This window comes from Narcine bancroftii, chromosome 1 (genome assembly GCF_036971445.1).
Source record: "Narcine bancroftii isolate sNarBan1 chromosome 1, sNarBan1.hap1, whole genome shotgun sequence".
NCBI lineage: Eukaryota > Metazoa > Chordata > Chondrichthyes > Torpediniformes > Narcinidae > Narcine > Narcine bancroftii.
Window position 1 is genome coordinate 293567306 of NC_091469.1, and position 25858 is coordinate 293593163.

General features: G+C 37.6%; 1 protein-coding gene across 3 annotated transcripts in view; it reads left to right on the forward strand.

The window, feature by feature from the left end:
• Window positions 1–25858, forward strand: part of zdhhc13 (zinc finger DHHC-type palmitoyltransferase 13) — a 56229-nt gene that overhangs the window by 7070 nt on the left and 23301 nt on the right. For all 3 annotated transcript variants that reach the window (XM_069904678.1, XM_069904685.1, XM_069904688.1), the window contains exons 3-12: window positions 7150–7272; window positions 7396–7473; window positions 9231–9375; window positions 10217–10281; window positions 10380–10542; window positions 11284–11415; window positions 13236–13369; window positions 16774–16874; window positions 18878–19002; window positions 23516–23578. In XM_069904678.1, the coding sequence (XP_069760779.1) occupies window positions 7150–7272; window positions 7396–7473; window positions 9231–9375; window positions 10217–10281; window positions 10380–10542; window positions 11284–11415; window positions 13236–13369; window positions 16774–16874; window positions 18878–19002; window positions 23516–23578 (1129 nt within the window). The remainder of the gene's footprint in view (window positions 1–7149; window positions 7273–7395; window positions 7474–9230; window positions 9376–10216; window positions 10282–10379; window positions 10543–11283; window positions 11416–13235; window positions 13370–16773; window positions 16875–18877; window positions 19003–23515; window positions 23579–25858) is intronic.

Genomic DNA, 25858 nt, shown 5'->3' on the forward strand with positions numbered 1-25858 from the left:
GAAATTAGAAAGGCCAAAAAAAGGCATGAAGAGGCTTTGGCAGACAGAGTAAGAATAAATCCAAAGGGTTTCTATAGGTACATTAAAAGTAAAAGATTAGTGAGGAATAAAATTGGACCCCTTGTTAATATCGAGGGTAGGCTGAGTGAGAAGTCAGAGGAAATTCTGAATGATTTCTTTGCCTATTCACTAGGGAAAAAAATATTGAACCAGTTGAAGTAAAGAAAAATAGTGGGGAGGTCATGAAGCATATAAGGATAACCGAGGAGGTAGTGATGGCTGTGTTGAAAAAGATAAAGGTGGATAAATCTCCGGGACCAGACAAAATATTCCCAAGGACACTCAGGGAGGCTTGTGGACAGATAGTGGGGCCATTAACAGAGATATTTAGGATGTCACTGGCCACGAGGGTAGTGCCAAAAAATTGGAGGGTGGCGCATGTGGTTCCGCTGTTTAAGAAGGGGTCCAAATGTAAACCTGGGAATTATAGGCCCGTGAGTCTGACGTCTGTGGTGGGTAAGTTGATGGAAAGTGTTCTGAGGGATGGCATTTACAAATATTTGGAAGTACAGGGATTGATAGGGAGTAATCAGCATGGTTTTGTCAGGGGTAGATCATTCTTGACAAACCTGATTGAGTTTTTCGAGGGGGTTACAAAAAAGGTCGATGAAGGGAAAGCTGTGGATGTTGTCTATTTAGACTTTAGTAAAGCTTTTGACAAAATTCCCCACAGGAGGCTAGGAAAAAAGGTGGAGGCATTAGGTATAAATAAGGAGGTAGTGAAATGGATTCAGCAATGGTTGGGTGGGAGGTGTCAGAGAGTAGTGGCAGAAAATTGTTTGTCCAATTGGAGGTCGGTGACTAGTGGAGTTCCTCAGGGATCGGTCCTGGGTCCACTATTGTTTGTTATATATATTAACGATCTAGAAGTAGGGGTGGAGAATTGGATAAACAAGTTTGCAGATGATACAAAGATTGGTGGTGAGGAAGATTACCGTAGCTTAAAAGGTGATTTAGGAAGGCTGGAGGTGTGGGCTAAGAAATGGCTGATGGAATTTAATACAGATAAGTGTGAAGTGTTACATTTTGGAAAGGCAAATCTAAATAGGTCATATGCATTAAATGGTAGGCTATTGAGATGTGCAGAGCAACAAAGGGATTTAGGAGTTATGAGGGTACTATTTAAATAGTACCCTCATGGCTGATACTCAGGTAGATGGTGTGGTGAAGAAGGTATTTGGAATGTTGGCCTTCATAAATTGGAGTATTGAATTCAAGAGTATGGAGGTTATGAAGAAATTGTACAAGGCATTGGTGAGGCCAAATTTGGAGTACTGTGTACAGTTTTGGTCACCAAATTATAGGAAAGATATAAACAAAATAGAGAGAGTGCAGAGAAGGTTCACGAGAATGTTGACAGGATTTCGAGTTACAGGGAAAGGTTGTGCAGACTAGGGCTTTTTTCTCTGGAGCATAGAAGATTGAGGGGGGATTTGATAGAGGTGTTTAAGATTTTAAAAGGGACAGACAGAGTAAATGTGGATAGGCTTTTTCAATTAAGAGTGGGGGAGATTCAAACTAGAGGGCATGGTTTAAGATTGAAGGGGGAAAATTATCAGGTGAACATGAGGGGAAATTTCTTTATGCAAAGTGTGGTAGGGATGTGGAATGAGCTTCCGGCAAACGTGGTTGAGGCGGGATCATTGGTTACCTTTAAGGAAAGACTGGATAGTTACGTGGAGAGGAGAGGACTGGAGGGGTATGGACCGGGTGCTGGTCAATGGGACTAGGAGGGTGGGGATTTGTTACGGCATGGACTAGTAGGGCCGAACTGGCCTGTTCTGTGCTGTAAGTGGTTATATGGACACCCAACTATCAGGTAGATGTCATAAAGTGAGAGAGGGTTTACAAGAATTTTGCAGGATTGGAGGGCTTGAGTTACAAGGAAAGATTAAATTAGATGGGACCTCTCCCTGATGTAAAAGAGGCTGAGGGGTGACCTTATTGAGGCTTGTAAAATAGTCATTGTCTTTTTGCAGTTACAGGAATCTATAACTTCAAGGCACAGTTTTAAGGTGGGTGGGGAAAGACTTGAAGTGAATCTGAAGGATAGACTTTTCATACAGAGTAGTGGGTATTTTGCCAAAGCTGCTGAAAATTGGTAGAGGCAGGAATAATCGCAACGCTTAAACAATATGTTGACAGGTACTTGAATAGGAAATGTATTGGGGAATTTAAGGCAAATGCAGGCAAATAGGTACAAATTGGGTCATAGAACCTGTATGTATGGTTTAAAACTGTCAAAAACAATGGGGTTTGTGCTCTTTCTCTTCCCACCCTTTCAAAGCAAAATTTTAACTATTTGTGAGGTACATGGTTAAATATATTTTAAAAAGTTTTGAAATGCTTAGCTTACACCTTTGTTTTGGCATAACAGTAAGATGTTGCTTAAATCAAAACCTTAATCCCTATTAAATAGTGCAGAAGAATATTAACCTTAATTTCCTTCATTACAATATGGTATTGTATGATGGGCAAAGGAGACAGTGAAAGATCTGTAGATACCATGACCACACAGGCCTCTTCCCTCCAATTGTAGTTTTATTATTGTTTTCTGACTGTAGCTGCCATTACATTTTTTTATAATTAACACATACATAGTAACAGGCCATTTTGCCCCACGAGTCCATGCCACACAATTTATACCTCATTAACCTACACCACTGGTACATTTTGAATGGTGGGAGGAAACCAGAGCCCCTGGAGAAAACCCATGCAGACATGGAGAGAACGTACAAACTCCTTTCAGACAGCGCGTGACTCGAACCCTGGTCCGGTCCCGACGGCTAACTGGTACATCCACCGTGCCGTGCCATCTTTGTACTGTTTTTGCAATGCTCCTTTGATCACTCAATAACAGCTGCTCTCTTGTAACTGATTGACAGCTTGCCAGTATCATTAATTAGGACAATTGGGGAATTCTGTGATTCGCAATTTGGGGTAATGTGTAGTTTTGAAATTCATTAACTAAGCAAACACTGTGTCAAGTGCAGTTGCAAATCCTCACTGATATTCTAGATTATAGAAAGATTCATTAAATTTAGACAGTAAACAGTTTTTTAAAAAAAATATATTCTGTGTTGAATCATAATGTGAAGTCAGCATGAGGTGGTGACACCCTTTCCTAATTGTGTAACTCAACTGTGATGTTTTTTTTTGGGGGGGGGGGACATTTGGAAAGATGGCTTACAAATGCAAGAGCTCCTGAAATTAAAAAGGTAATATTAAAATAAACATTGGTTATGTAGTCCTTTGACTTTTTTGTTCAATTGGAGAAGTATGTAGATGGTTGGTTCTCATGAAAATCAAGGTGCATTGAATGTGGAGAAAATAACATGACATTACTGAACCCATCCCATTCACCCCCAATTGCAGGTTGTGCAACTTGTTTATTTTCACATTTTGACTTCAACTTAATGATTTTCCTTGAAGACCAAAATAGCTGCCTTTTACTTCCTTTGCATGCTCCATCACTTTTGTATACTGCATCAATATAAATATATTATTTCCACATTTTGCATCCAAAGCCACGAGTTTGTCAGTTGTATCACCCTTTGACAGCCAATGGTTACCACTATAATTTGAGTGATTTGTATGTTGTAAATGTCATCATCCCTACATTACAATATCAGATATATTGGAGATGTATGGTCACACATCTCACACAAAGCCATTTTTTAATGTCACAATCAGCTCAAAGAGTAAAATGATGCATAAGGATGTAAAAGACACCATGATTAATATTATTGCCAATTGATTTGACATGAACTTAAAAGTTGAGATGGATAGTTAAAAAAAGGTGCAGGCAGACAATGGTGTGGTAGAGAGCTGAAATATAATAATGAGAAATGTGAAGTGTTGGGTTTTGATTCTAAGAATAAAACAATGTAAATTAGGCACAATTTACATTGAAGAATAAATTGATTGTTTATTATCATCTGATTGTAAATAGACAACACGACATAACAATGTCTTTCCTTACCATGGTACTCAAAAACACACAATACTCTGTACATATTATCAGATAAATAATGAAAATAAATGTATGTAAATATTTAGGACAGTTTACATGGCTATAGGAATCTGTTCATCAATATCACAGCCTGCTGGTAGAAGCTATTACCCAGCCTCCCAGTCCTGATTTTGATGCTCCTGTACTTTTTGATAGCAATGGGCTGAATGGACAGGGTCTTCTATAACTCCTTGAATCCTACTTAGGCCACACTTCCAATAAATGTCATCAGTGGAGGAAAGGGAGACCCCAGTGATCCTCTCAGTTGTTTTAATGATCCTCTGTGCAGACTTCCAGTCTGATGCTTTACAGCTACCATACCACACAATGATGCAGCCAGACAGAACACTGTGTATGGTGGAACCACTCTTAATACTGTTTGTATGTATACAGCTGGTCCACCCCTTGCTGATTGTAACTGTGGCTTCTCCCTCTCGATTCCCCTAATAAAGTTGGCAAAGCAATAACCCCTCCCCAGAACAAGCTCGGGTGTTGGGTCAGCTACATGAGACATGCCTTCTGTTTATGGTAATAAAAGCCTATCAGTCGGGTAATTTTGAGCTCCCGTTAAAAGGTTGTCAGGATGAGCGTCGGTGGCTTTCCCTCTTCAGCCTCCTTATGAAGTGCAGGACTGCAGTGTCTTATTGACTAATGAAGAGGTGTTGAGAGTCCAGGATAGGTCATTCTATATGTGCATATGATTATATTTGTATTACATGATTTGAAATTATGAACATAGTGAGTGGAAATTTGCAGAAATAGTGTAAAAATAAATTGCATTCTGAAATTTATGAAGAGGAACAGAGAGCACAAGAACAAGGAAGTGCATGAGCCAGTGACTCTCAGTTGTGATGAACTTCTCCAAAACTCCAATTCAGCTGAAGATGGATTTGTGTTGAGTTCAGGGCTCCATGTTTTAGGAAGGGTGTGAAGCCTTTAAGAAAGGAAGTAGAATAGAGTTCGAGAAATGACTCCGTGGAAAAAGTTTGGTTACATGGATAAATGAAATTGGAGGTGTTTTCTGTAGAAGAGATGTTTTAATTGGCTCTATTGGAAGTATTTATGATTCTGATTGGAAAAACAAAGACTGGCGACCAAGTGGAGAGGAACATTTCCCATTGGCTAACAGGTCGAGGACCAAAGGATATGAGAGGTGGATGATTGATCAAAAAAAACTGATTGGAGGAAAAGCCTTTTGTCCCAGTGATTGAATAGGGAATGCACTATCAGTCATTATAGAGGCTTGATTCAGTAGGAGGTGGAGAAGTGTCTGAAAGAAAATAATCGACAGAGGGTAGAGAGTGGGACTGGATGGAATGTTCTTGCATAGGGCTGGTGCAGATTGTGTTGAATAGCAACTTTTGCTGCAACCGATTTGTGTTCTGCTTCTGCGAACTGATCACTCATGGACATTCTCATACTGGAGACCATCAAGTCTCAGTTTTTCATGCCAATGATTTAACTTGGGCCCAGTTTAATTTCTCACTATCTTTGCAACTTCTACAAGTACTACATTCACACACAAACTCTTTTAATTTATTGTCCATTGAGGATTCACTGGTTACATTGCTTATTCCCAACAAGAAATTGTGGTAAGGGAAGCATATAGCACACCTGCGTCCATTAGTCGGGTCATTGTGTATAAAGGTCAGGTAATCATTTTGCACTTGGATAAAACTTGCAGTGGTAGAAGATGCATCGTAGCATTTAAAAGGCAACTTACACATGCATTTGAATGTGGAAGATGCATCGTAGCATTTAAAAGGCAACTTACACATGCATTTGAATGTGGAAGATGCATCGTAGCATTTAAAAGGCAACTTACACATGCATTTGAATGTGGAAGATGCATCGTAGCATTTAAAAGGCAACTTACACATGCATTTGAATGTGCAGGGAATGAAGGGATAGGGGTCACCTATTGATTGATGGGATTCGTTTAATTTGTCATCATAGTCAGTGCAGATCTCGTGAGATGAAAGGTCTGTTCCTGTACTGTTCTATGTTCTAATTGCACTTCTCTAGGTTGTGGTGAGCTGCCACCTTGAAATGCTGCAGTCCTACTGGTGAAGCATTGGGTAGAGCTGTCAACTATTTTGTCATATCATATGGAGTAAATTCATTTGGCTGAAATTCAGCACTTGTTAATACATGAATACCAGAAGCAAACAGTGGGAACATCTGCTCAGCACCTCTGACTGAACGGATCTGCTCAATTCACCATTGCTGAGAATGACATTCTTGGAGCACCTGTGATCTGTTATTATATAATTGTCCACCACCATTTATGACTGGATTTGCCAGAACATCAGAATTTTTTAGTTATAGAATCATTTAGCTTTTGAATGTTGTTTCTTTAATTTTGACATGGTCATTTGCTATTTGATGAAAGATCATTGACCTGCATAATATTATTGTGTTTCACTGCAGACACTGCTTGGGCATTTCCAGCATTATCTGTTTTGATTTTTAAGATCTGAAATATTTGTTTTTAAGATTAGAATTTGGGGTTTTTTTTTAAAGAATATACTTGCTCTTTCAATCAAGTGTTTTTTTTTGTTTAATAATTGTATTCCATAAATGTACAATGATGAACATTTCCAGATTTTTCTATTATTTAGGACAGAGATGTTAGTTTTTTAAAAAAAACCTCTACTCTGTTTCTATTATTACGGTTGGCATAGTGGTTAGTGCAATGCCTTCACAGAGTCAACAATCGGGACTGGGGTTTGAATCCTGCACTGTCTGTACAGAATTTGTTCATTCTCCCCATGTGTGTGTGGGTTTTCCCCAAGGGCTCTGATTTCCTCCCACCATTCAAAATGTACCAGCAGTGTAGGTTAATTGAGTGTAAATTTGGCGGCACGGACTCGTGGGCCAAAATGGCCTTTTACCATGCTCTGTGTCTCAATTTAAAAATTATTGGTTGTGTCTTCTGGCTGCCCAAAATAGTAATTGAGTATTTTGAGATCACATGACAAAATACGTATCGATAACAAAGTTTTTTGTTTCATCTCTTTGAATGTAGCCCATCTTTATCTCCATTTTTGTTTTAAGACTGCATTTTACACTTACAGATATGGAATAATAGACAGATGTAAGGAGTTGATTGAAGCTGGTTATGATGTTCGACAACCTGACAAAGAAAATGTGACATTGCTTCATTGGGCAGCCATCAACAACCGAACAGAACTTGTCAAGTAAGATCTGTACAAGAGATGCTTTTATCATTTTTGTACCTGATTTAAATTCTGTAATATTCCAATAAAAATATGCATTACTTTTGTTCACATTGTAATAAATTGATCAAATTCTATCTACAGATACTATATTTCAAAAGGCGCAATTGTTGATCAGCTGGGTGGAGATTTAAATTCAACTGCTCTTCACTGGGCCACCAGGTAGAGTTCCAGAAACATTTACTACATTAATGTAACACGTTAACGCAAGTGTATAAGGCAGCTCTGACTGACTCAACTCTAGTTCAAATTTCATTGTGGCAGACATGGACTTATAAGTTTAAGTGGTTAAGTGCATCCGGTATCTTAGAACAAAATAATGTCACAGTAGATGGTACTGTCAAGACAGTTAGAGCTGCCCATGGTGTCCTCCTCATCTCCATTGTTGACTTTGTGAAGTTTTCACGTTCTCCCTGTCACTATGGCATTCACCTGGGTGCTCTCGTTTCCTCCCAGGTTCCATGGACACGCTAGATTTTAGGTTAACCGACTATTGTAAATTACCCCGAGGTTAGGCAGGTAGTAGGAAAATGAGGATGAAATTGATGGGCATGTGAGAGAAATATGGTGAACTCAATCAGTGGGATTGCTTTGATAGCTGACGTGGACTTGATGGGCCTTCTGTGACCTTAGGAAAATATATAACAAAATTCAGAGTGACACGAAGAAGTGTGTTGCACGCAGGAGTGGTTATCTGCAAGTGTGAGAGATGCTTGATGAACTGAATTATGGCCTCCTACTCTGTAACCATTGTATATTTTGAATTAGCTGTTCAAATAATTATTTAATGGATGTGGTGATTCAAATAATTGTCATTTAATTGATGAGATGGAAACATTGTGACCTTCAAGAGTGAACTGGACAGAGAGATATAGTGAAGAAAAATTGATGAGAACTCTGGTGAAAGGGCCTGGGGTGGATTGAGTGAGTTGCTGTGTTAGAGAGCTAGTGTGGGTGATGCTAGTAACAAGCTTTTGATAATAAATTCTTCATTTAAAAAAAAATCTGTTAAATATCTGCAGTTGAAATGTAAAATAACGTTTCAATCAAATTCACAGAATTTTGATTGAATTGAGGTTCTTCAAATAAATCAAAGGAATTGGAAATTTGATTTTTAAACTTTTTTGGTAGCTCATTCATTCAAACCAGATTATTAATTTTGTTTGTGTTTTTTCTTCTAAATATTGGTTTGTTTACATATCTCCAATGGGCTCCATGTGATAAATGATTGCACCTGTTTCTCATTTCAAAATACAAAGTTTGTTAAATGATTCCAATAGGAAATTGTACTTGGTTGTAAGGTTCAGTGTTCTTTTCATATTGAAGTTTGTGGTTTTGGTTGCATGGAACCTTGAAAATAGATTCTGGACTGTTTGATATTGTTTCCTACTTTATCTTTCTTTGCATCACTTAATGAACAGTGGAATAGTTTGTCTATCGTTTCACTGGTGTGAGGTTTATTCAGGAGTCTGATAATGACAGGAAAGAAGCTGTCCTTGTATCTGGTTGTGTATGATCTTACACTTGGGATTCATCTTCCCAATGATAGTAGATACCAAGAGAGTGGAGTCAAGGCGAGATGAGTCTTTTAATATATTGGCTGCTTTTCATTTTCAAGTGATGGGAGTGAAGATTGAGAAGTGAAAGTTCAAGCAGAAAATTATGGATGAGTAACCAAGGAGCTGTGGTCTCTGCTGCAGTGTAAGCTGAAGCTAGAAGGTATATTTGTATTCAAACCATAAAAGGAGAATGCATCAGAGAGTCAACCGTGAATGAAATTTAACTTCTTTTGGTCAACAAAGTACAAAGCTGTTTGCCAGCTACAAGAATTAGAGATAGAAATTCCATTGTTGGCAAAGTAAGTAAAAATAATTCGATAGCAACTTTTTCAACCCTTGAAATGTCCTGTTTTATTTCAGACAAGGCCACTTATCTATGGTGGTGCTGTTGATGAAGTATGGAGCAGATCCCTCCTTAGTCGATAGGGAAGGATTCACTTGCCTTCATCTTGCAGTTCAATTCCAACAAATGTCGATCATTGCTTACCTTGTAGCAAAAGGTCAGGTATGTTTGGTTTGTATTTTGGGAAGAAAGGTCTTGAGCTTATCTGCGTGCCTTTTCTTGGGTGAATCTGATGCTCAAGTAAGCAGTTAAGAATTTTTTTTACACAATTTGGGCATCATTTCTGAGACAAATGTGTAGACATGAGAACAGAAAGTATTTTCTCAAGCCTCAGAAGATGTAAAATTCTATTATAGTCGCTTTACTTTGGGTCCCCTTTTGAATTTTGTTTCCTGAAAAAGACGATGACCCATTTTTGACATGTAAAGGATTGGATAAGGCATACTGTATATTCCAGTGTATTGGATGACCCCAGAATTTCCACTTAAATTTGAGCATTACCCTTTGTATAAGATTACACCCCCACCCCCACCCCCCAAAAAAAAATCTGGCATTTACTGCTGACCAGTGAATGCTGTTAAAAGCAAATCACAATATATTAATACCAAATTACCCTGCAAAGGTTTTAATTTTATTAACACTTTTTAAAATAAACCACCGTTGGCTCCTGCATCAGGCCCTTTAAGGCATGTACAGAGCCGACAGCAGATAGTCCCCGCAGGGGAGTGCTGAGACTTCGTTGATAACTAACAGGACAAGTGCAAGATTGCATCGGATCCAGTGGGAAAATGGCTGTAGTGTTGAGACTTCATTGGCAAGGTTCAGATTTTATTCCTGGCATATAAGATGACCCTGATTTTAGAGGTGACATTTTTAAGTTTCAAGGATCATCCCCTACTTTGGCATTGACAGTAAAAGAATAAATAGAAAGACCACTTTTTGATCATCTACAAGTCAAACATTTGTTTTTAAATTAGATACAATATGTTTTCTGTTGTTTAAGGATGTGGATGCTGCTGCTATGAATGGACAAACAGCGTTAATGCTAGCAACTTCCAAAATAATAGGGTAGGTATACAATGTTTATGGCATGGCTTTATTTGTTTAAAATGGAACATATTTAGCCAGCACTACAGATTATTTTTCATCTTAACTCTTGCTTCTAGGCCAGAGCCTACCAGATTTCTCATAAAATTAAATGCGTCAATAAATGCTGTTGACAAATTACACAAGAACACACCTCTGCACTGGGCAGTAATATCAGGAAATGTGGCAGCTTTGGATGTATTGCTCACTGCTGGTGCAAACGTTGAAGTTAAGAATTCAATGGTGAGTGCATATCTATTCTGTATATTTGTCTATCTTTATTTTGTTATACATTCAGCAGAATTCTGTATGATCTGAGCTTCAGTGGTTGTCTTTAATAACAGTAGTCATTCAAATATAGATGAAACTGGACAATGTACAGAATGTGAATCCAGAGATCACTTATCAAGTACTGTATATTCAATTGTGGTTAGTAGCGATTCACTCTCGGTTTAATTACTTTTGAAGTTGAGCCATGATTGCAATATACAAAATATGTACGGTAACTTTGGGAATTGCACAATAGATACAGTGTTTTCTCTCAGTAATGTTGCACAAAAAATTAGTGTTGGATGAAATGCTAGGAATAATTCTGCTGTGTAGTTTGTTCAGGTGAGAGAGCAGGCAGGCATTGTTTAACATTCTTAAGATGTGGCTTAGAAGTTTTATTATCAGGTGTCCAGTGTGGGACTGGAAGGAGGGTGGTCTCTGTGTAGACCAGTGTCACTGCTACTAATTATTAGAGTTCATGGAGCTCAAAGATTCCCATTTTTTTAAGCTGCCCTTTCACATGACTTGGAACTTTGCTATTTGGACATTGCAGTTAGCCCAATTTCCAAGTACCCCAACTAGTATTGTGTCTTGGTATACTTCTGAGCCTTATATTTTTGAACTTTAAGGAATATTTTTTTTTTAAACAAAGGATTTAAATCTTCTCAACTCTCCACTCGCGAGTGAATCTTCAATTTACTGAATTGTTTTTAGGGAGAAACTCCTCTGGATCTGGCTCAGCAAGACAGAAATCCTTGGATAATCCGTTGTTTGATTGACGCGAATGTTCATCGAAGCAGAAGTCATTTTATGCTGAAGTTTCTGAAAAATTTTGAAAAATATAAGGTAAATGTTCACATTTGAATGGTTATTGATTTTAGCAATGTTTTGCTTAAGGTGTATTTGGCTTTGTGTTGCATAGTTTTGGATGTAGATTTGCAACTCTGCTAACCCATCGGATCATCTGCTATCAGCCTGCTGCTGATCCTTGTTTGCAGTATTCTTCAGCTTCTTTAAATTGTTCATCCTTCCTATGCAAGAAGGAAATGTTTAGATAATTTAACAATCCAGCAAGGACAAGGATTCTGGGAAAAAAATTGAGACTATCTTGTTAATTTGCAACAGTATTTTTGAAGAGAAAAAAAAATAAAAACACAATGCTGGAGAAACTCAGCTGGTCAAACAGAAGCCCAGTCTCTTAAAAATCAAACAAAGCTCAATTTTTTGGAAAGGCGCGTGTTTTCTTCATAGTAGGACAGTATAAAAGGGAGGCTTTGAGTCCATTATTCATATGATATGAAGTGTGATCTATTTGCAGGTTTTCTTCTCATGTGGGCCTGCATTATTTCCCCATTCCAAATATTTTTCCAGTTTTCTATTGAAAGTTATCATTTTCACCATTCATGTAGATGGTCCATTTCAGGTCATTATTTTGAAAATGTTTGCATGCCTCTTGGTTCTTTATTTGTTTTCTTGAAACTCTTACTAACTGCTACCTTTTCTTCACTGAATTGTAGAAGTAGAAGCAGATTCACACTTAGCAGGGACATGGCTGATCTCCATCCTTGTTCACAATCCCTTGGTTTAGAAAAAAATAGCAAATTTTGTATGAATATTTTCAATAATTGAACAAGCTTGGTCCTTTGGAGTAGAACATGTCAAAATATTTTGATGTCAATGGGGGAAATAAATCATTTTGAATCCTAAATTTTGATTCTCGAATCTTTAGTCTTAGAGAAAAACCTCTCATCCTTTATTCGATCCATCCCTTTCATTGGAGACGGTTACTTATCAGAAGTATTACTGGAAACTGCAATTAAATCTCACCTTACCATTTCTCACGTGACCCAAACTTTTGTTTCTTGGTCCATCGCTTCCTACTTCAAGGTGCTTGGATGTTTCCAAAAACAAATTCCCATGTAGTTGTTCAGCCAAGTGGCCACCGCATCTGCTGTTTCATAGTAAACACTCAGAGGGTCAAGTAGGACCTGTTTCTGTAGAAACAGAATTAACATTTCAGGTTTATAAATTTAATCCAAATTGAGCAAGTTATTCCTCTGTGGAGGGCTCCCATCTCTATTTGTTTTTAGCATGCTGTCTGGTTCACCTATGTCCTCAGAACCTATATGTGACTTAATTTCCATAACCTAGTACAATGCCATTACAGTGCCAGCAAATGGGACTGTGTTCGAATCCTGTGCTGTTTGTATGATCTTCCCATGTCTCTGTAGGTTTCCTCCAAGGGATCTGGTAGGTTAATTGAGTGTAATTTGGCAGCACGGGCTTGTGAGCCAAAATGACCTGTTTGTGCTGAATGTCTAAAATTATTTTTTTTAAATTTTAAAATACCAGTAACAAGCTGTTCAGTTGAAGAACAATTAGAGATGGACTACAAGCACAGGCCTATTCAATGATGCTCTGAGAATAGATAGAAGAAAAATCAGTTTTGCAAGAATCTTTCCCACTTGCCTTACCTGAATTCCCAGAATTAGATCCAGTGCCATGTCTTCCCTCTGTTCAGGAAACCTACATCTCAAAAAAGTTTTCTTCAAGCCCCCTTAACAGAATCCCTTCCTTTCTTTGCATCTCATATCATTAATTTCTGATTTACTTTTGATTGCAAAAGAAAATGAAACAAAAATATGAATTTGTGTTTTGAAATACAGCTGCTTCTGTTGATCTTGATGGCAGTGGGAGTGATATGGGTGACAGGCTACATCGCAGACTTGGAATCTGACTCCTGGCTTCTGAAAGGCATATTGTTTGTTTCCACTTGGCTTACAATGCAGCTTGTAATAAGGTAGGTACCTGTGTTCGTACGTGTATCTTAATTATCTATTGTTCATCTCTTCCTTCTTTTATGGAATATGGTGCAGTCAGTGAGGCCAGAATTCATTATTGATGCTAATTACTCCTGAGATGGAGGTGGTCAGCTACCTCCTTGAGCCACTGCAGTCCTTCTGATGTAGGTAATTATTGAGAAGGGATTCCAGGATTTAAATCCCAGTGACAATGAAATGGAGAAATACTTCTAATGCCTGATGTGTGTCTTGGGGAACTTGCAAGTTTTTGTGCACCTGATTCTTGAGGTTGTTGAGATGACGAAGGAGATAATGTTGATGAGTAGATCCATTTTATAGGTAGTATGTACTGCATTCATGGATGGTTGTTGGTGAGTATTTCATCATGTTCATACAAATGCACTCTCTATCCATAATTTAGATGAACTGGGAACTCATGACCTGCTAAGTTCTTCAGCAAGATTTGTGCATAGCTTCAGTTTTCTAGTTTCTGCAATCTATCTTAGTTGTCTCCATTTATAACAATTGCTTGTTAATTACAACTTTGATCTTTTGAGTGTCATGACCCATTTCAAGGTTTTCCCGGGAATAGTTTTTGAAATATTGCTGATACATTTTGAAGGTAGAAATCCAGTGTGAAATACTCTGGATGCGAGAAATGTGGAATTGAATAAAACAATGAAAATCTGCAGCATAAAGGCAAGAAGAGAAAGAAACAGTTAAAGTTGTGGATCAATGATTTTTTTCATCAGAATTTTTCATGCAATGCATGAAGTGAGATGGATTCAGGGTTGCTTGAATAAATTTATATCATTTATTTATGTATTTGCTTATTGGTTCAGGGTGAACTGCTTAAAACATGCTGCATAAGCATTGATTAGTAGATTATTTGTCTGCATTTGGCTATTAGAAGTAATTTTAAAAATTCAAGTGAAAATAACCTTGGTAATCTTGTGATTCCCATGTCACTATTTCTTCAGTAATGAGCTCTCAACTTCTGCAGAAGAAATAAATTCAGGATGTTAATGAAATTTGTATTTTTGGCAGAACTGTTTTGAGCAATATGTGCTGTATGTTCAGAACATAAATGATTGACCATGATTTTTCAAAACTATGTGGGTCGTTCCACTCTGTGAAGGGAAAGTTCACTTAAAATAGTGTGGTGTAATTGATCTATAAAACTTGTTGGCAGCAAGATTTTAACATGTAGCAACTTGGTTATAAAAGTAAGTATGGAATATCACCATAAACGAGTGGTTGTCAACCTTTTTCCCTCACTCACCACCTTAAGTAATCTCTTGCTAACCATAGAACACCTATGGATTACTTAAGGTGTTATGTGAGTAGGGGAAAAAAGATTGAGAACCACTGCCATAAACAAGGTCATCTGCAAAGCAGTTTTAATCAAGTTGGTATTTTGAGTTTACAAATTAAACAGGGAACCTCTTGCTTCATGGGAAGATGACTCCTAACGGTCTTGATTGTCGACTTTCAGCAAGGTTTCTCAGCCCACCATCATCCAACTTAGCTTGCACAAATGATAAAATGTAATTATGCTGTTGTATTGCATGCCGTTAGGTCCCAATACTGATACCAGAAATTGGGGGGAGCTTGAACTATCTTAAAATATTATCATAGGATGGAATCTCTGAAGTTCAAGTCCTATCATGCAGCCACAAAAGTGGATTGAAATGCAACTTGAGTTTGGACATTTTGAAACCATACAATTTGAAATGGGTTTTACTTTGGACATCATGCAGCCAGGAGGGGGCAGTGTTTACATCAAATATTACAGACTCTCGAGACCATTAGAATTTTTTAAATGTGTTCTTACTGTGGATCCTTATATTGAAGCAAACAGCAGTTCAATGTAAATGCATATTGCCACAGGCTTTGTAAATAATCTCATGATCCTCAAAGTATCAAAGCCAAATCCTAGATTGGCAGATAGGCCATACATAGAGAGATTAAGTTGATTAGTTCTGTATTTTCTTGTGATTATCAGACTGAGGAAAGATCTTATTGAAACTTGCAATATTATTTTGCAGAACTGTTTTGAGCAATATGTGCTGTATGTTCAGAACATAAATGATTGACCATGATTTTTCAAAACTATGTGGGTCATTCCACTCTGTGAAGGGAAAGTTCACTTAAAATAGTGTGGTGTAATTGATCTATAAAACTTGTTGGCAGCAAGATTTTAACATGTAGCAACTTGGTTATAGAAGTAAGTATGGAATATCACCATTGACAGGCTCTATGAAGGGACGATATTTCCAGGTGCAGAGGAATCCGAATAAAGGATAAATTTCTTAGGACTAAAATAGGGAGAAATGTCTTTTCATAAAGAATGGTGATTCTTTGGACTTACCTGCCCTCAAACACTCTTGATTTGATTCAAAATGGAAACTGACAGTCCCGTTGATATTAAGAGAATTGAGAGTATAAATAAAGCAGGGATGTAGAGCTGAGGTAAGATCAGCCATGATCTTGATCAATGATAGAGCAGGCTGGAAGAGCTGAGTGGCTTTCCGTTGCTCCTTCGAATATTAATCTGAAAGGAGCTGAATGCAAGATAGGGCAAACCTGAATTCTGCAATAAAGGTCTCTTCAAACTAATTAGCGAAAAATAATCAGTATGCACTGCAATTTGCTTCCTTGACATGCACACCAAAAATCCAAATTTTAATCCTCAAAATGATGTTGAATACAGATTTTTTGTTGTTGTTGTTGGAGTAGCAATACAGGTGCTCCTCAACTTACGATGGGGTTACGTTCCGGCAAATTTATCATAAATTGAAAAAGAATACCACACCTACCATTTTCTAATAATTACCTTTATTCCACACTGAAAAAGCCATTAATGTGCACAGCTGAAAGCACACTGAGCATGAAGAATGTTTGAAGCATTGAACTAAAATTAATTGCTGGATGGTGAGGAGACACACACTGGCTTTGAGAAGACATGATGGGTTGTTGACAATGCACTCATTCATGTGATTGCTACAGAAACGGTGAACATGGTTGAGTCAGCATGCGAGAGTATGCTGTATGATAGTCTTGCTCGGTGCTGCCATTATCCAGCATTGCGAGAGAGTAGCGTACCACACCGCACATTCCAGGCATGGGAACAGTTTGGAATTTGAAATTGAAGGTATGGACTCGGACCATCGTCAGTAGGGGAGCACCTGTATGCATTCTCCAGTTTGGGAAAAAAAGATGGGGTCATTTTCTAGAGGTCATCATTGAGCTTCGTTGAGTAAATCAATATAATTATAAAACCCAGACGCTCATGGGGGTGCAACAGAGGATCCTGTGATCTTCATAAAGATGGTGTAAAAGATTGACAGGTACAGGAGGAGCAAAGTTGATATTCAATAATTTATTTTGTTTCCTCCCATAGGCGCTTTGTAAGTGTGCAGACATTTAGCTACATTCCATTGGCATTTTTGTCAGCATCGCTTTTTTGGATGGTTGTCACCTGGTTCATCCGGTTCTTGCCAGATATCCTTTTGTAAATCTCTGTCTGGAAACACTGAAAATAATTTCAGTTAGCTGAAAAGTGATACTCCAGTATTTCTGCCAACATATCAGTGGATTACCTATTTTTCAGAGTGCCTTATTCTGTTATTCTTTGTGTGCTCGTCCACAGTAAGCCTTGATTGTCACAGTGGAATTCTCTTCAGATTGGTTCAACTGGGTAAATATGTATAATATCCAGCTCTGGCTGCAAACCTACCAGTTTTTCTTGCCCAGTACTGTCTCAGGCTGTTCATCTAACCCGTCCAGGCCACTCTTTGCTGCACCCTGGCTGCCCACTTGGCTTGTACACTGAACCCTCGACTAGCATTCCAGAGTAATGGGCAAATCAGTATATTTGAACAGTTGGATGCCAGATGATCAGAGTTCTGCTGTAGTAGTTAATGTACTTCCCTACCTCCCAAGGAATTTAAAGGGATAGTTTTACTCCATTTTTCGGATCCCCAGTGCCTTGGACCAAGTGGTCTTGGATACTGCTCAAAACTATCAGCAAATGCACCTCAAGACCAACTGTGAGAGCATTCAAGAGAAGGATCTGAAATGCTTTTCCTTTGAGTCTCAGAGTGCCTGCCTCTGTTCAATGCTTGTGGGTAATGATGTTGCACTGTTTCAGCAACTTTCTACACTCTGAATATCTTTGATGGATATCACCAGCGATTTAAGAAATTCTCAACATGTCCTGGAAAACAGTTGGGCATGAACATTCTATGTGGGTTTACAAGCAATGTCCACATCTAGAAAGTAAATGAATAGGTGAACAGTATCATTGGAGCAAGCTTAATGAGCAAAGTGCCTAACTCCAGCTCCTAATTTGTAGCCAGAATGAAGTCAATCTGAGTAAAGAATTTGTTGATGCCTGTGTATTGCTCTCCTCAGTTTCTCCATTCAGTTTAACAAAGCATTGGGGATGACAACTGAGCTGTACACATTGTTTACCCTTGTGCACCAAATTATTGCAGAAATATTTAATGTAGTAATGGATATTTTCTCCTAACAATATAAATTTCCCTTCTGCAAGAACCACTTTTCACCAATAACTTCAATTTAGTTAGTGTTCCTATAAAGTGCTAATAAAGTTTCTTTGCTTGACCAGAAACTATTAATTTAATTAGACTGATAGTGAACAGAATCTTGAGTTTTGTTCTCCAATTAATTGGAATGTATCACTTGGTAAATGTGCTACCCCACATAGACTTAATGGGTCAAATGGCCTCCCATGCTGGAATGAATCTGTGATCTATTACAGGAGTGGGCAACTTTCTAATTTAGACATACAGCACGGTGACAGACCATTTCAGGCCACAAGTCCATGCCGCCCAATGAACGTACACCCCCCCCCCCCCCACCCACCTCGCCCAGTATTGTGCTCATGGGCCGAAACAGCCTGTTACAGTGCAGTGTCTAAATTAAAATTTAAAAGGTTGCCTACCCTGATCTATTATTTGGTACATCAATTGCTGTACTTTAGTTAGAAGATTCAGCCCAATATAGATTGGGAAGATGTTGATGCAAGATCATAAGACACAAGTCTGGAAATAGGCTATTCAGCCCATCAAGTCTTCAGTCATTGGCCCTAAATGTTCAATGTGCATTATTTTTTCTTCTCTTTATTGTTTAAGGCTATCATAGATTTGGGACCAAACTAACAAAAATTTTATTCTGAAAGGATTTTATTTGTTTTACATTTTTCACAGTCGTGTTTCTGTAATTGCAATTTGTCTCATTTAACGTGCTTTATTATATCAATTATGTTTACTGTCTGCTTTGCCTATGCTGTAGTGAGGAATGATTGATTTTTCTCACAATGTGTGTGATTTGTAATGTCCTTAATGAATTTTAAAATATACATGAAATCCTTGATTGTTCAAATGTCACCTTCCACAACAGATTGCTTTTCAAAATTTTCTGATTGCATATGGCATGTTAGACTATATTGTATGCCAAAACTTCCTTAACCAAGAACTTACATTTACCTAATTCGGAATTTCAGATTCCGTTTGCTCTCAGCATTACAGGTTGCATCTATTATTTCTATAAAACCTGGACAGTCGGCCCAGGATACATAAAAGTTTTGGAGGAAGAGAAGAAAAAGGTAATACAGTAATACTTTAAAAATTTACTTTTTGAGATGTTGCACACCAGAAGTGCTTATTTATGATTATTCAGTTATTTTTATTCTTGGATTCTCTTCATTACTTGTGTTTTGATTTCTATCAATCTATAGTTTTTTAAATCCAGAAATTAAGATCACGGCTGCTCCATCAATGTGTGATTTGCTTTAAAACTAATTTGATTTCCAAAATGGTAGATGGGTAGGAGGGTGGGAAAATAGAGCTTGAATAAAAACCCTTGTAGCTCCTCAGCCAAAATGCTTTACAGGCAGTAAGGTATTTTTTTTTATCCAACTTTCTCTTTACCAGTGCATGTTGTAAGTAAGCAGGTTTGAGCAAATAAGCAGTTAATTCTGAAGTAGATCAGAAAGTTGTGGTCAGAAAGATGTGGGTACTTCTTCGATGGACTTTGCTTTTCACGAATGGTTTAGATTAGGTATTAAATGTTCTTATGATTTATTTTTGATAATTTGCTACATTTGAACAACTTTCTACTAAATTAAATTTATCAAGTTCTTTTTTTTAGATATTTGAAAATTAGGGAATTTCTCCATTCTCAGCTATCAAATCTTTTCCAGGCTCCTGTTAGGAATTTGATAGAAAGTTTACAATCTTTAACCATCTCAGAAAAGGTTAATATCTGTTGTAAAGGATTCTTTGTTGAAATCAAGCCAAATCTCATTTTACAAAATTAAAAAGATATGGGAGCAGGACCTCCATATTTCAATTTCTGAAGATGCTTGGAATTCCATTTTTAAGTTGATTAATACATCATTTCTATGTGCCCATTACTCACTACTACAATTTAAAGTTGTGCATAGAGCTTGTATGTCAACCATTAAATTTAGCTCATATTTATCCTAATATTAGCTCTCTTTGTGACAAATGAATGAGGAAGCTCACTAATTCATATGTTCTGGTCTTATCTGACCCTAGTCAAATATTGGTAAGAGGTTTCCATACTTTATCAATAATTATTAATGCAACTTAACACCAGATCTGTTAATAGCCTTATTTGGGATGGTTGAGCAGAAGGTAGTGAAATTGTCTTCATCTCAACGTCATGTATTAGCCTTTGTCGCTTCTCTTATTGCAAGACGAGTAATTTTGATAAGATGAAAAGATGCTGTCCCGCCCACTCAATCAATGGTTGCATCATGTCCTATTTAACCTTGGAGAAAATAAGATGTTCCACAAGTGTTTTAAATTTAAATTTTTCTAATCTTTGTGGCTCCTTTTTTGAATTAATTTCATAACCTTTAATGGGAATGATAATAATGTCACTTGTGATTCTCAACGATTTGTGTTTCTTCTTATTTTTACTAGTAATGAACTTTATATTGCCATGCAACTTTGGAATAGTTTGGGGCTTGGATTATATAATCATATATTTAACTTTTCTCTGTCTTCTTTGATATATTCTTGAATCAATAATGTTGTATAAGGTTTTTTGAAAATTCTGATAGAGTTTGCTTACAGTGTTACATCTATATCAGTATTATGGATCAATATTTTTCTGTATGTATTATAAAAATATTGAAAGAGAAAGCTGTGGGGGCATAAGTCAAATTGATGCAGTAAAAAATATTAAGGCTTAAACTACATTGGGTATAGTTTTACTTCAGCTGTGTTAGATGTGCTTCATTGAGCAAAGCCCTCATTAAGGCTTTTTACACTGAAATCCCAAGATATTGCCATAAGGAAGGCCTGGCATTAAGCCGGCTTTGGTCATTTACATGGAACCGAACAACGGTCAGTGTGTCTTTTTACACAGCAAGCTGACATTCCAGGAGCAAAAGGGGCGGGGCGTGTAACACAACAACAAAGCAAATATATTTGAATGCATGTTAGACCCATTTTTATTCCCCCAAAAAATGGCTAAAAAATATCCCCCAGGTCTTGTATGCAAAGTTGAAATTAGGGTGATAAAGGTGAGTAACATCGACAGTGATCATTGTTGCTGCATGTCTCACTTGCATCAATGCTACCAATTGTTGGGGGCTGGTGACGGGCTGTTGGGAGACTCTCCCAGTGCCAGCTGTCAGTCCCTGTACTGATCATTGTGTTGAGAAAGTGTCAGGTTCGAGTAAATGTTAAACACACAATTAATAGAAGTGTGGGAAGATCGTAGCAGGAATAAAACATGTGTACAATTTATAAAAATGTGGGAAAATATGCACTCAATTTAATAAAACATACATGAATAATTTATAAGAGTGTGGGAACATCTATTGCAAGTATTGATCTGTAGCAGTGGATTTCAAACTTTTTTCTTTCCACTCATATCCCTATGCCATAGGTGCTCTGTGATTTGTAAGGGATTACTTAATGTTGTATGGAAGTGGGAAGGAAAGGTTGAGGACCACTGCTCTCGATCCAATTGTTACTGAAATATTTTGCTTGATAAAACTTGTCATTGGCCTATTTCCTTTGAAGTTATGAAAATGCATATAAAGAGTCAATTAGATACGATTAATATAGTGGTTTTCAAATTTTTCTTTCCACTCGCATACCACCTTAAGCAATCCCTAACTAATCACTGTCTATTGTTGGGGGCTGTCGGGGTGGGGGGGGGAGCAGGCCAATGAGCTTCAAACTGAGGACAAACCCACAGACCAGCTGACTCAAAGCACAAGGACAGCTGAGAGCGGGGTGGTGGGATCGGTATGGGGGGGATTGGTATGGGGGCTAGTCTTTTATCACCATGCCACTCCCTAACATTAATCTCCTCTCCCTTAATATCTGAAGGTCTGTCAGTGGCTGTTGAATACATTCAGTAACTGAGTATTCATACCCTCCTGTAGTGTTCCAGATTGAGTACCCTTTGATTATATTTTTATATCTTATTCATGAATGACCACGTCCTATTTTGAAAGACCAACAGCCACCTCACATCTTTCCTGTCAAAACCATGAATTATGTCATTATGAATTAAGTTATCTCACATTCTCCACCCAGCAACACATCAGTACTTCACCCACCGAATGAATAGGTGAGTCTAGTAGAGGATGCATCACTATTTCACCACCAGCTCATTTCATCTCCAGCTCCAGCCATTTCATCGACAGTTCATTTCAGACTTCTGCATTTATGGGAGCATGCATAGACATCTGAGATGGGCTAAACCCCAAGTGCCTGCGATCAGGTATTCCCTAGAGAACTACTTGCTGTCACTGTTGCTATATAATTGTGGGCTGCCAGGAGAGACTGGGACAGCAGTATTATTATTAAAAAAGATTGTTTTCTGTTGTCCTACTTGCATGCTTTGTTTGTAAATACAGAAAAAAAATACAATACACATCCTTAACTGCGAAGGTCCCGGAATGGTGGATTGCTCTTTTACGCAGATAGTGTTCCAGCACTGTTACTACCTCTGCTACTAGAAAAAAAGAAAGACCCGTGCCCTACCCCTTCCCTATTCCACGTGGGTGCCTTTTTACGCGTAGCGTAAAATAGCTGCAAATATCCCAGAACAAAGTAGCTGTGTAAATAAGTAGTAAATGAGTCAGGAAGTTCTGGTTTTAAGTCGGTTACTCAACAAAACTAAAATCTCTGCAGTATGGTTGAAATGTAAAATTGTCTTTGTTTGTTTAAGATGTTGAGCTGAGGCCTATCTGTTTGCTCAGTTGGATGCAAAAAAAAATGCAATGGGAACATTTCAAATAAATGTAGGTGAATTATGCCTCCAATCTAAATATTCACATTAGCACCAGATTAGCACATTAACCCATTGGAGACTGTTATACCATTTACTAAATCGTAGCTGATTGCGAGTTCTATTCTGCTTTCTCATTTACTGTTGTAACCCTTCTTCACCTCATTAATTGTCAAGAATTGTGGTTGTATCTTTAAAAATATTCAATGATTCAACTTCTACCACCCCTTGAGGAAGAATATTTCCAAGACGGGTGAGCCCTTATTTTCAAACATGCTATCTCCCTTTGTAGTCTCTTTATTCTCCTTCTCGCAACTTAGAACTTGTCAGATCTCCAGCAGATTTACCAACCATATCTTTGATACCCCAGACATGAAGACATATCAGTCTTTACATCTTCTCAAGGGGAACAATACTCATTTATTCTGTTTCCTTTTAGCCATCAATTTTCTTTCTTTCACTCAATTTGCTCCCATCTACACCATGAGTTTTATTTTCTGTCATAACTTCTGATGTGGCATTAACATCATAAAATCAGATCATCCAATTATTAGCATGTGGTTTTATGGCAGCTTGTTTGTGAAAACTGAGCATTTTCTATATTGTGAGACTTCAGAAAGTACTCCAGAATATGCTATTCTGAAAGGGATGTGAAAGATCCCTGGTATCTTATAGCCTGTACTTTTTTTTTACAATTCTACTTGGAGTCATTATGCATCTAATTTGTCCCAAATAAAGTAATACAAGATTAAATAACCTAGTTCATTTCAATGTATAACTGTTATATTTGAAATGTGTTAGAATGTCTATTGCATTAATATTCCTAATCTATTTTCTAGACTATTGTCGCACTTGCAGAAGCTGATTGTTTAGACCCAAGGATCTTCTGCACAATGTGTCTTGTAAGTAAAGATCATTAAACTTTCGGCAAACAGTCAAGTCTTCAGTAGCTTTTTGACATTTTTATAATGGTGCAAAAATTTAATTATGTGGACAGAAGTTTTTTCCCCAAAATAATTTCTTGCACATTACATTTTCTGACAGTACAATTAGGGGTTATAATTTTACAGATGAGTTCTCTTTCCTTCCCCCCCTCCCCCTCTTTACTTCAAACATTCTATTCCCTCACCCCTTCCATTTTGTTTTGCAGTATGTTCATTTGCGTTTTTCTGTATCTGTGACACAAATGCTTTTTGTGTCACAGATACAGAAAAGCTTGTGTAGCTCAGCTACACAAGTGCTTTCTAAATCATGATGTATTACAATTATTTATTTGGACTTTGGTACTTTTCTCACGAATGCTGCTAAAGGCAACTTGTTTATGAATACAGCTGTACACAATAGTCAAAACTGTTAATTGGTATGTACAATATCTATTGTAGGAGTGTTGGCTCAAAGTTTAACAAAGTCATTAATCACCTTATTGAAACATGAAAAAGACTATAAGCTCAATTGTATTTTCCTCATCCTCTGGAAACTAAACAATAAATTGGTGGATCCTGTCACTAAACTGCATTGGACTTTTTTTTAAAGTAAAAATTAACTGATAGTGCAAAATTTACCTTATTTAATAAACAAAAATACAAAACCCTAAGCAATGATTATATAATTTATTGACAACTACCCTCTGAGTGGCATAATCACAAAGGCTGCTGTAGAATACAAGATTTAAACTGTGCTGGAAGCAGGAGTATGTCAATCAATCTTGGTCACAATTAATCTTTTACCTCATTATTACTTTCCTGTACGAACCTTTATCCTTTGATTCCTTTAATATTCAAATATCTGTTGATTGTGAAGACAAATGCAACATTGATGTGTTTAATCCTCAGAATTAGTAACTACTTGGTGGCTAGCAATCAAGTTAGCTTCAAACAGTAAGAACTATCTTCCTCTTTTTTTAAAAAAAAAAGCAAACTTTCTAGCAACTAAGGTGGCAGTTTCTTGGGATGGTTTCCATGGAAGTGTGGATGTGGATGATCATCAGTAAGTAGAACCATAGAAAACCACAGCACAGAAACTGGCCCCTTTTGCCCTTCTAGTCTGTGCTGAACTAGTTTTTTTTTTGCCTAGTCCCACTGATCTGCACCCAGTCCATAGCCCTCCATAACTGTCCCATTCATGTCCTCTGGTTTGTATCTCACCTACCCTCAGTGGAAAAAGCTTATCTACATTTACTCTGTCTCAACCCCTCATAATTTTAAATACCTTTATCAAAACTCCCCTCATTCCTCTACGCTCCAGGGAATAAAGTCCTAACCTGTTCAACCTTTCCCTGTAACTCAGTTCCTGAAGCCTGGGCAACATCCTGTAAATCCTCTGGGCACTCTTTCTATGTTATTGATATCTTTCATGTAGTTAAGTGTCCAAAACTGCACACAATACACCATATTTCGCCTCACCAATGTTTTATACAACTTTAACACAACATCTCAACTCTTATACTCAATACTTTGATTTATGAAGGCCAATATGCGAAAAGTTCTCTTTACAACCCTATCTAACTGTGATGCCACTTTCAGGGAATTATGTATTTGTATTCCCAGGTCCCACTGTTCTACTACACTCCTCAGTACCCTACCATTTACTGTGTATGACCTTTCTTTGTTTGTCCTTCCAAATTGCACCATCTCACATGTCTCCATTAAATTCCATCTGCCATTTTCAGCCCATTTTTCCATCTGGTCATGATCCCTTTGCAAGCTTTGAAAACCTTCACTGACCACATTGCTTCCAATCTTAGTGTCATCACAACCTTGCTGACCCAATTTCCACATTGTCATCCAGATCATTGATATAGATGACAAACAACAATGGTCCCAGCACCAATCCCTGAGGCCTCCAGTTTGAGAAGCAGTCATCCACCAATAATCTCTGGCTTCTCCTGTCCAGCCATTGTTGAATCCAGTTCATTACTTCATGAATACCTAGCGTCCGAACCTTCCTGACAAACCTTCCATGTGGGACCTTATCAAAGGCCTTACTAAAGTCCATGTGGACAACATCCACAGCCTTTCCTTCATCAACTTTCCTGGTAACCTCCTTGAAAAACTCTACAAGATTGGTTAAACATGACCTAGCACACAAAAAGCCATGTTGACTATCCCGAATCAATCTCTGGCTATCCAAAGAGTTATATATCCAATCTCTTAGAACAGCTTTGAATAATTTACCTACAACTG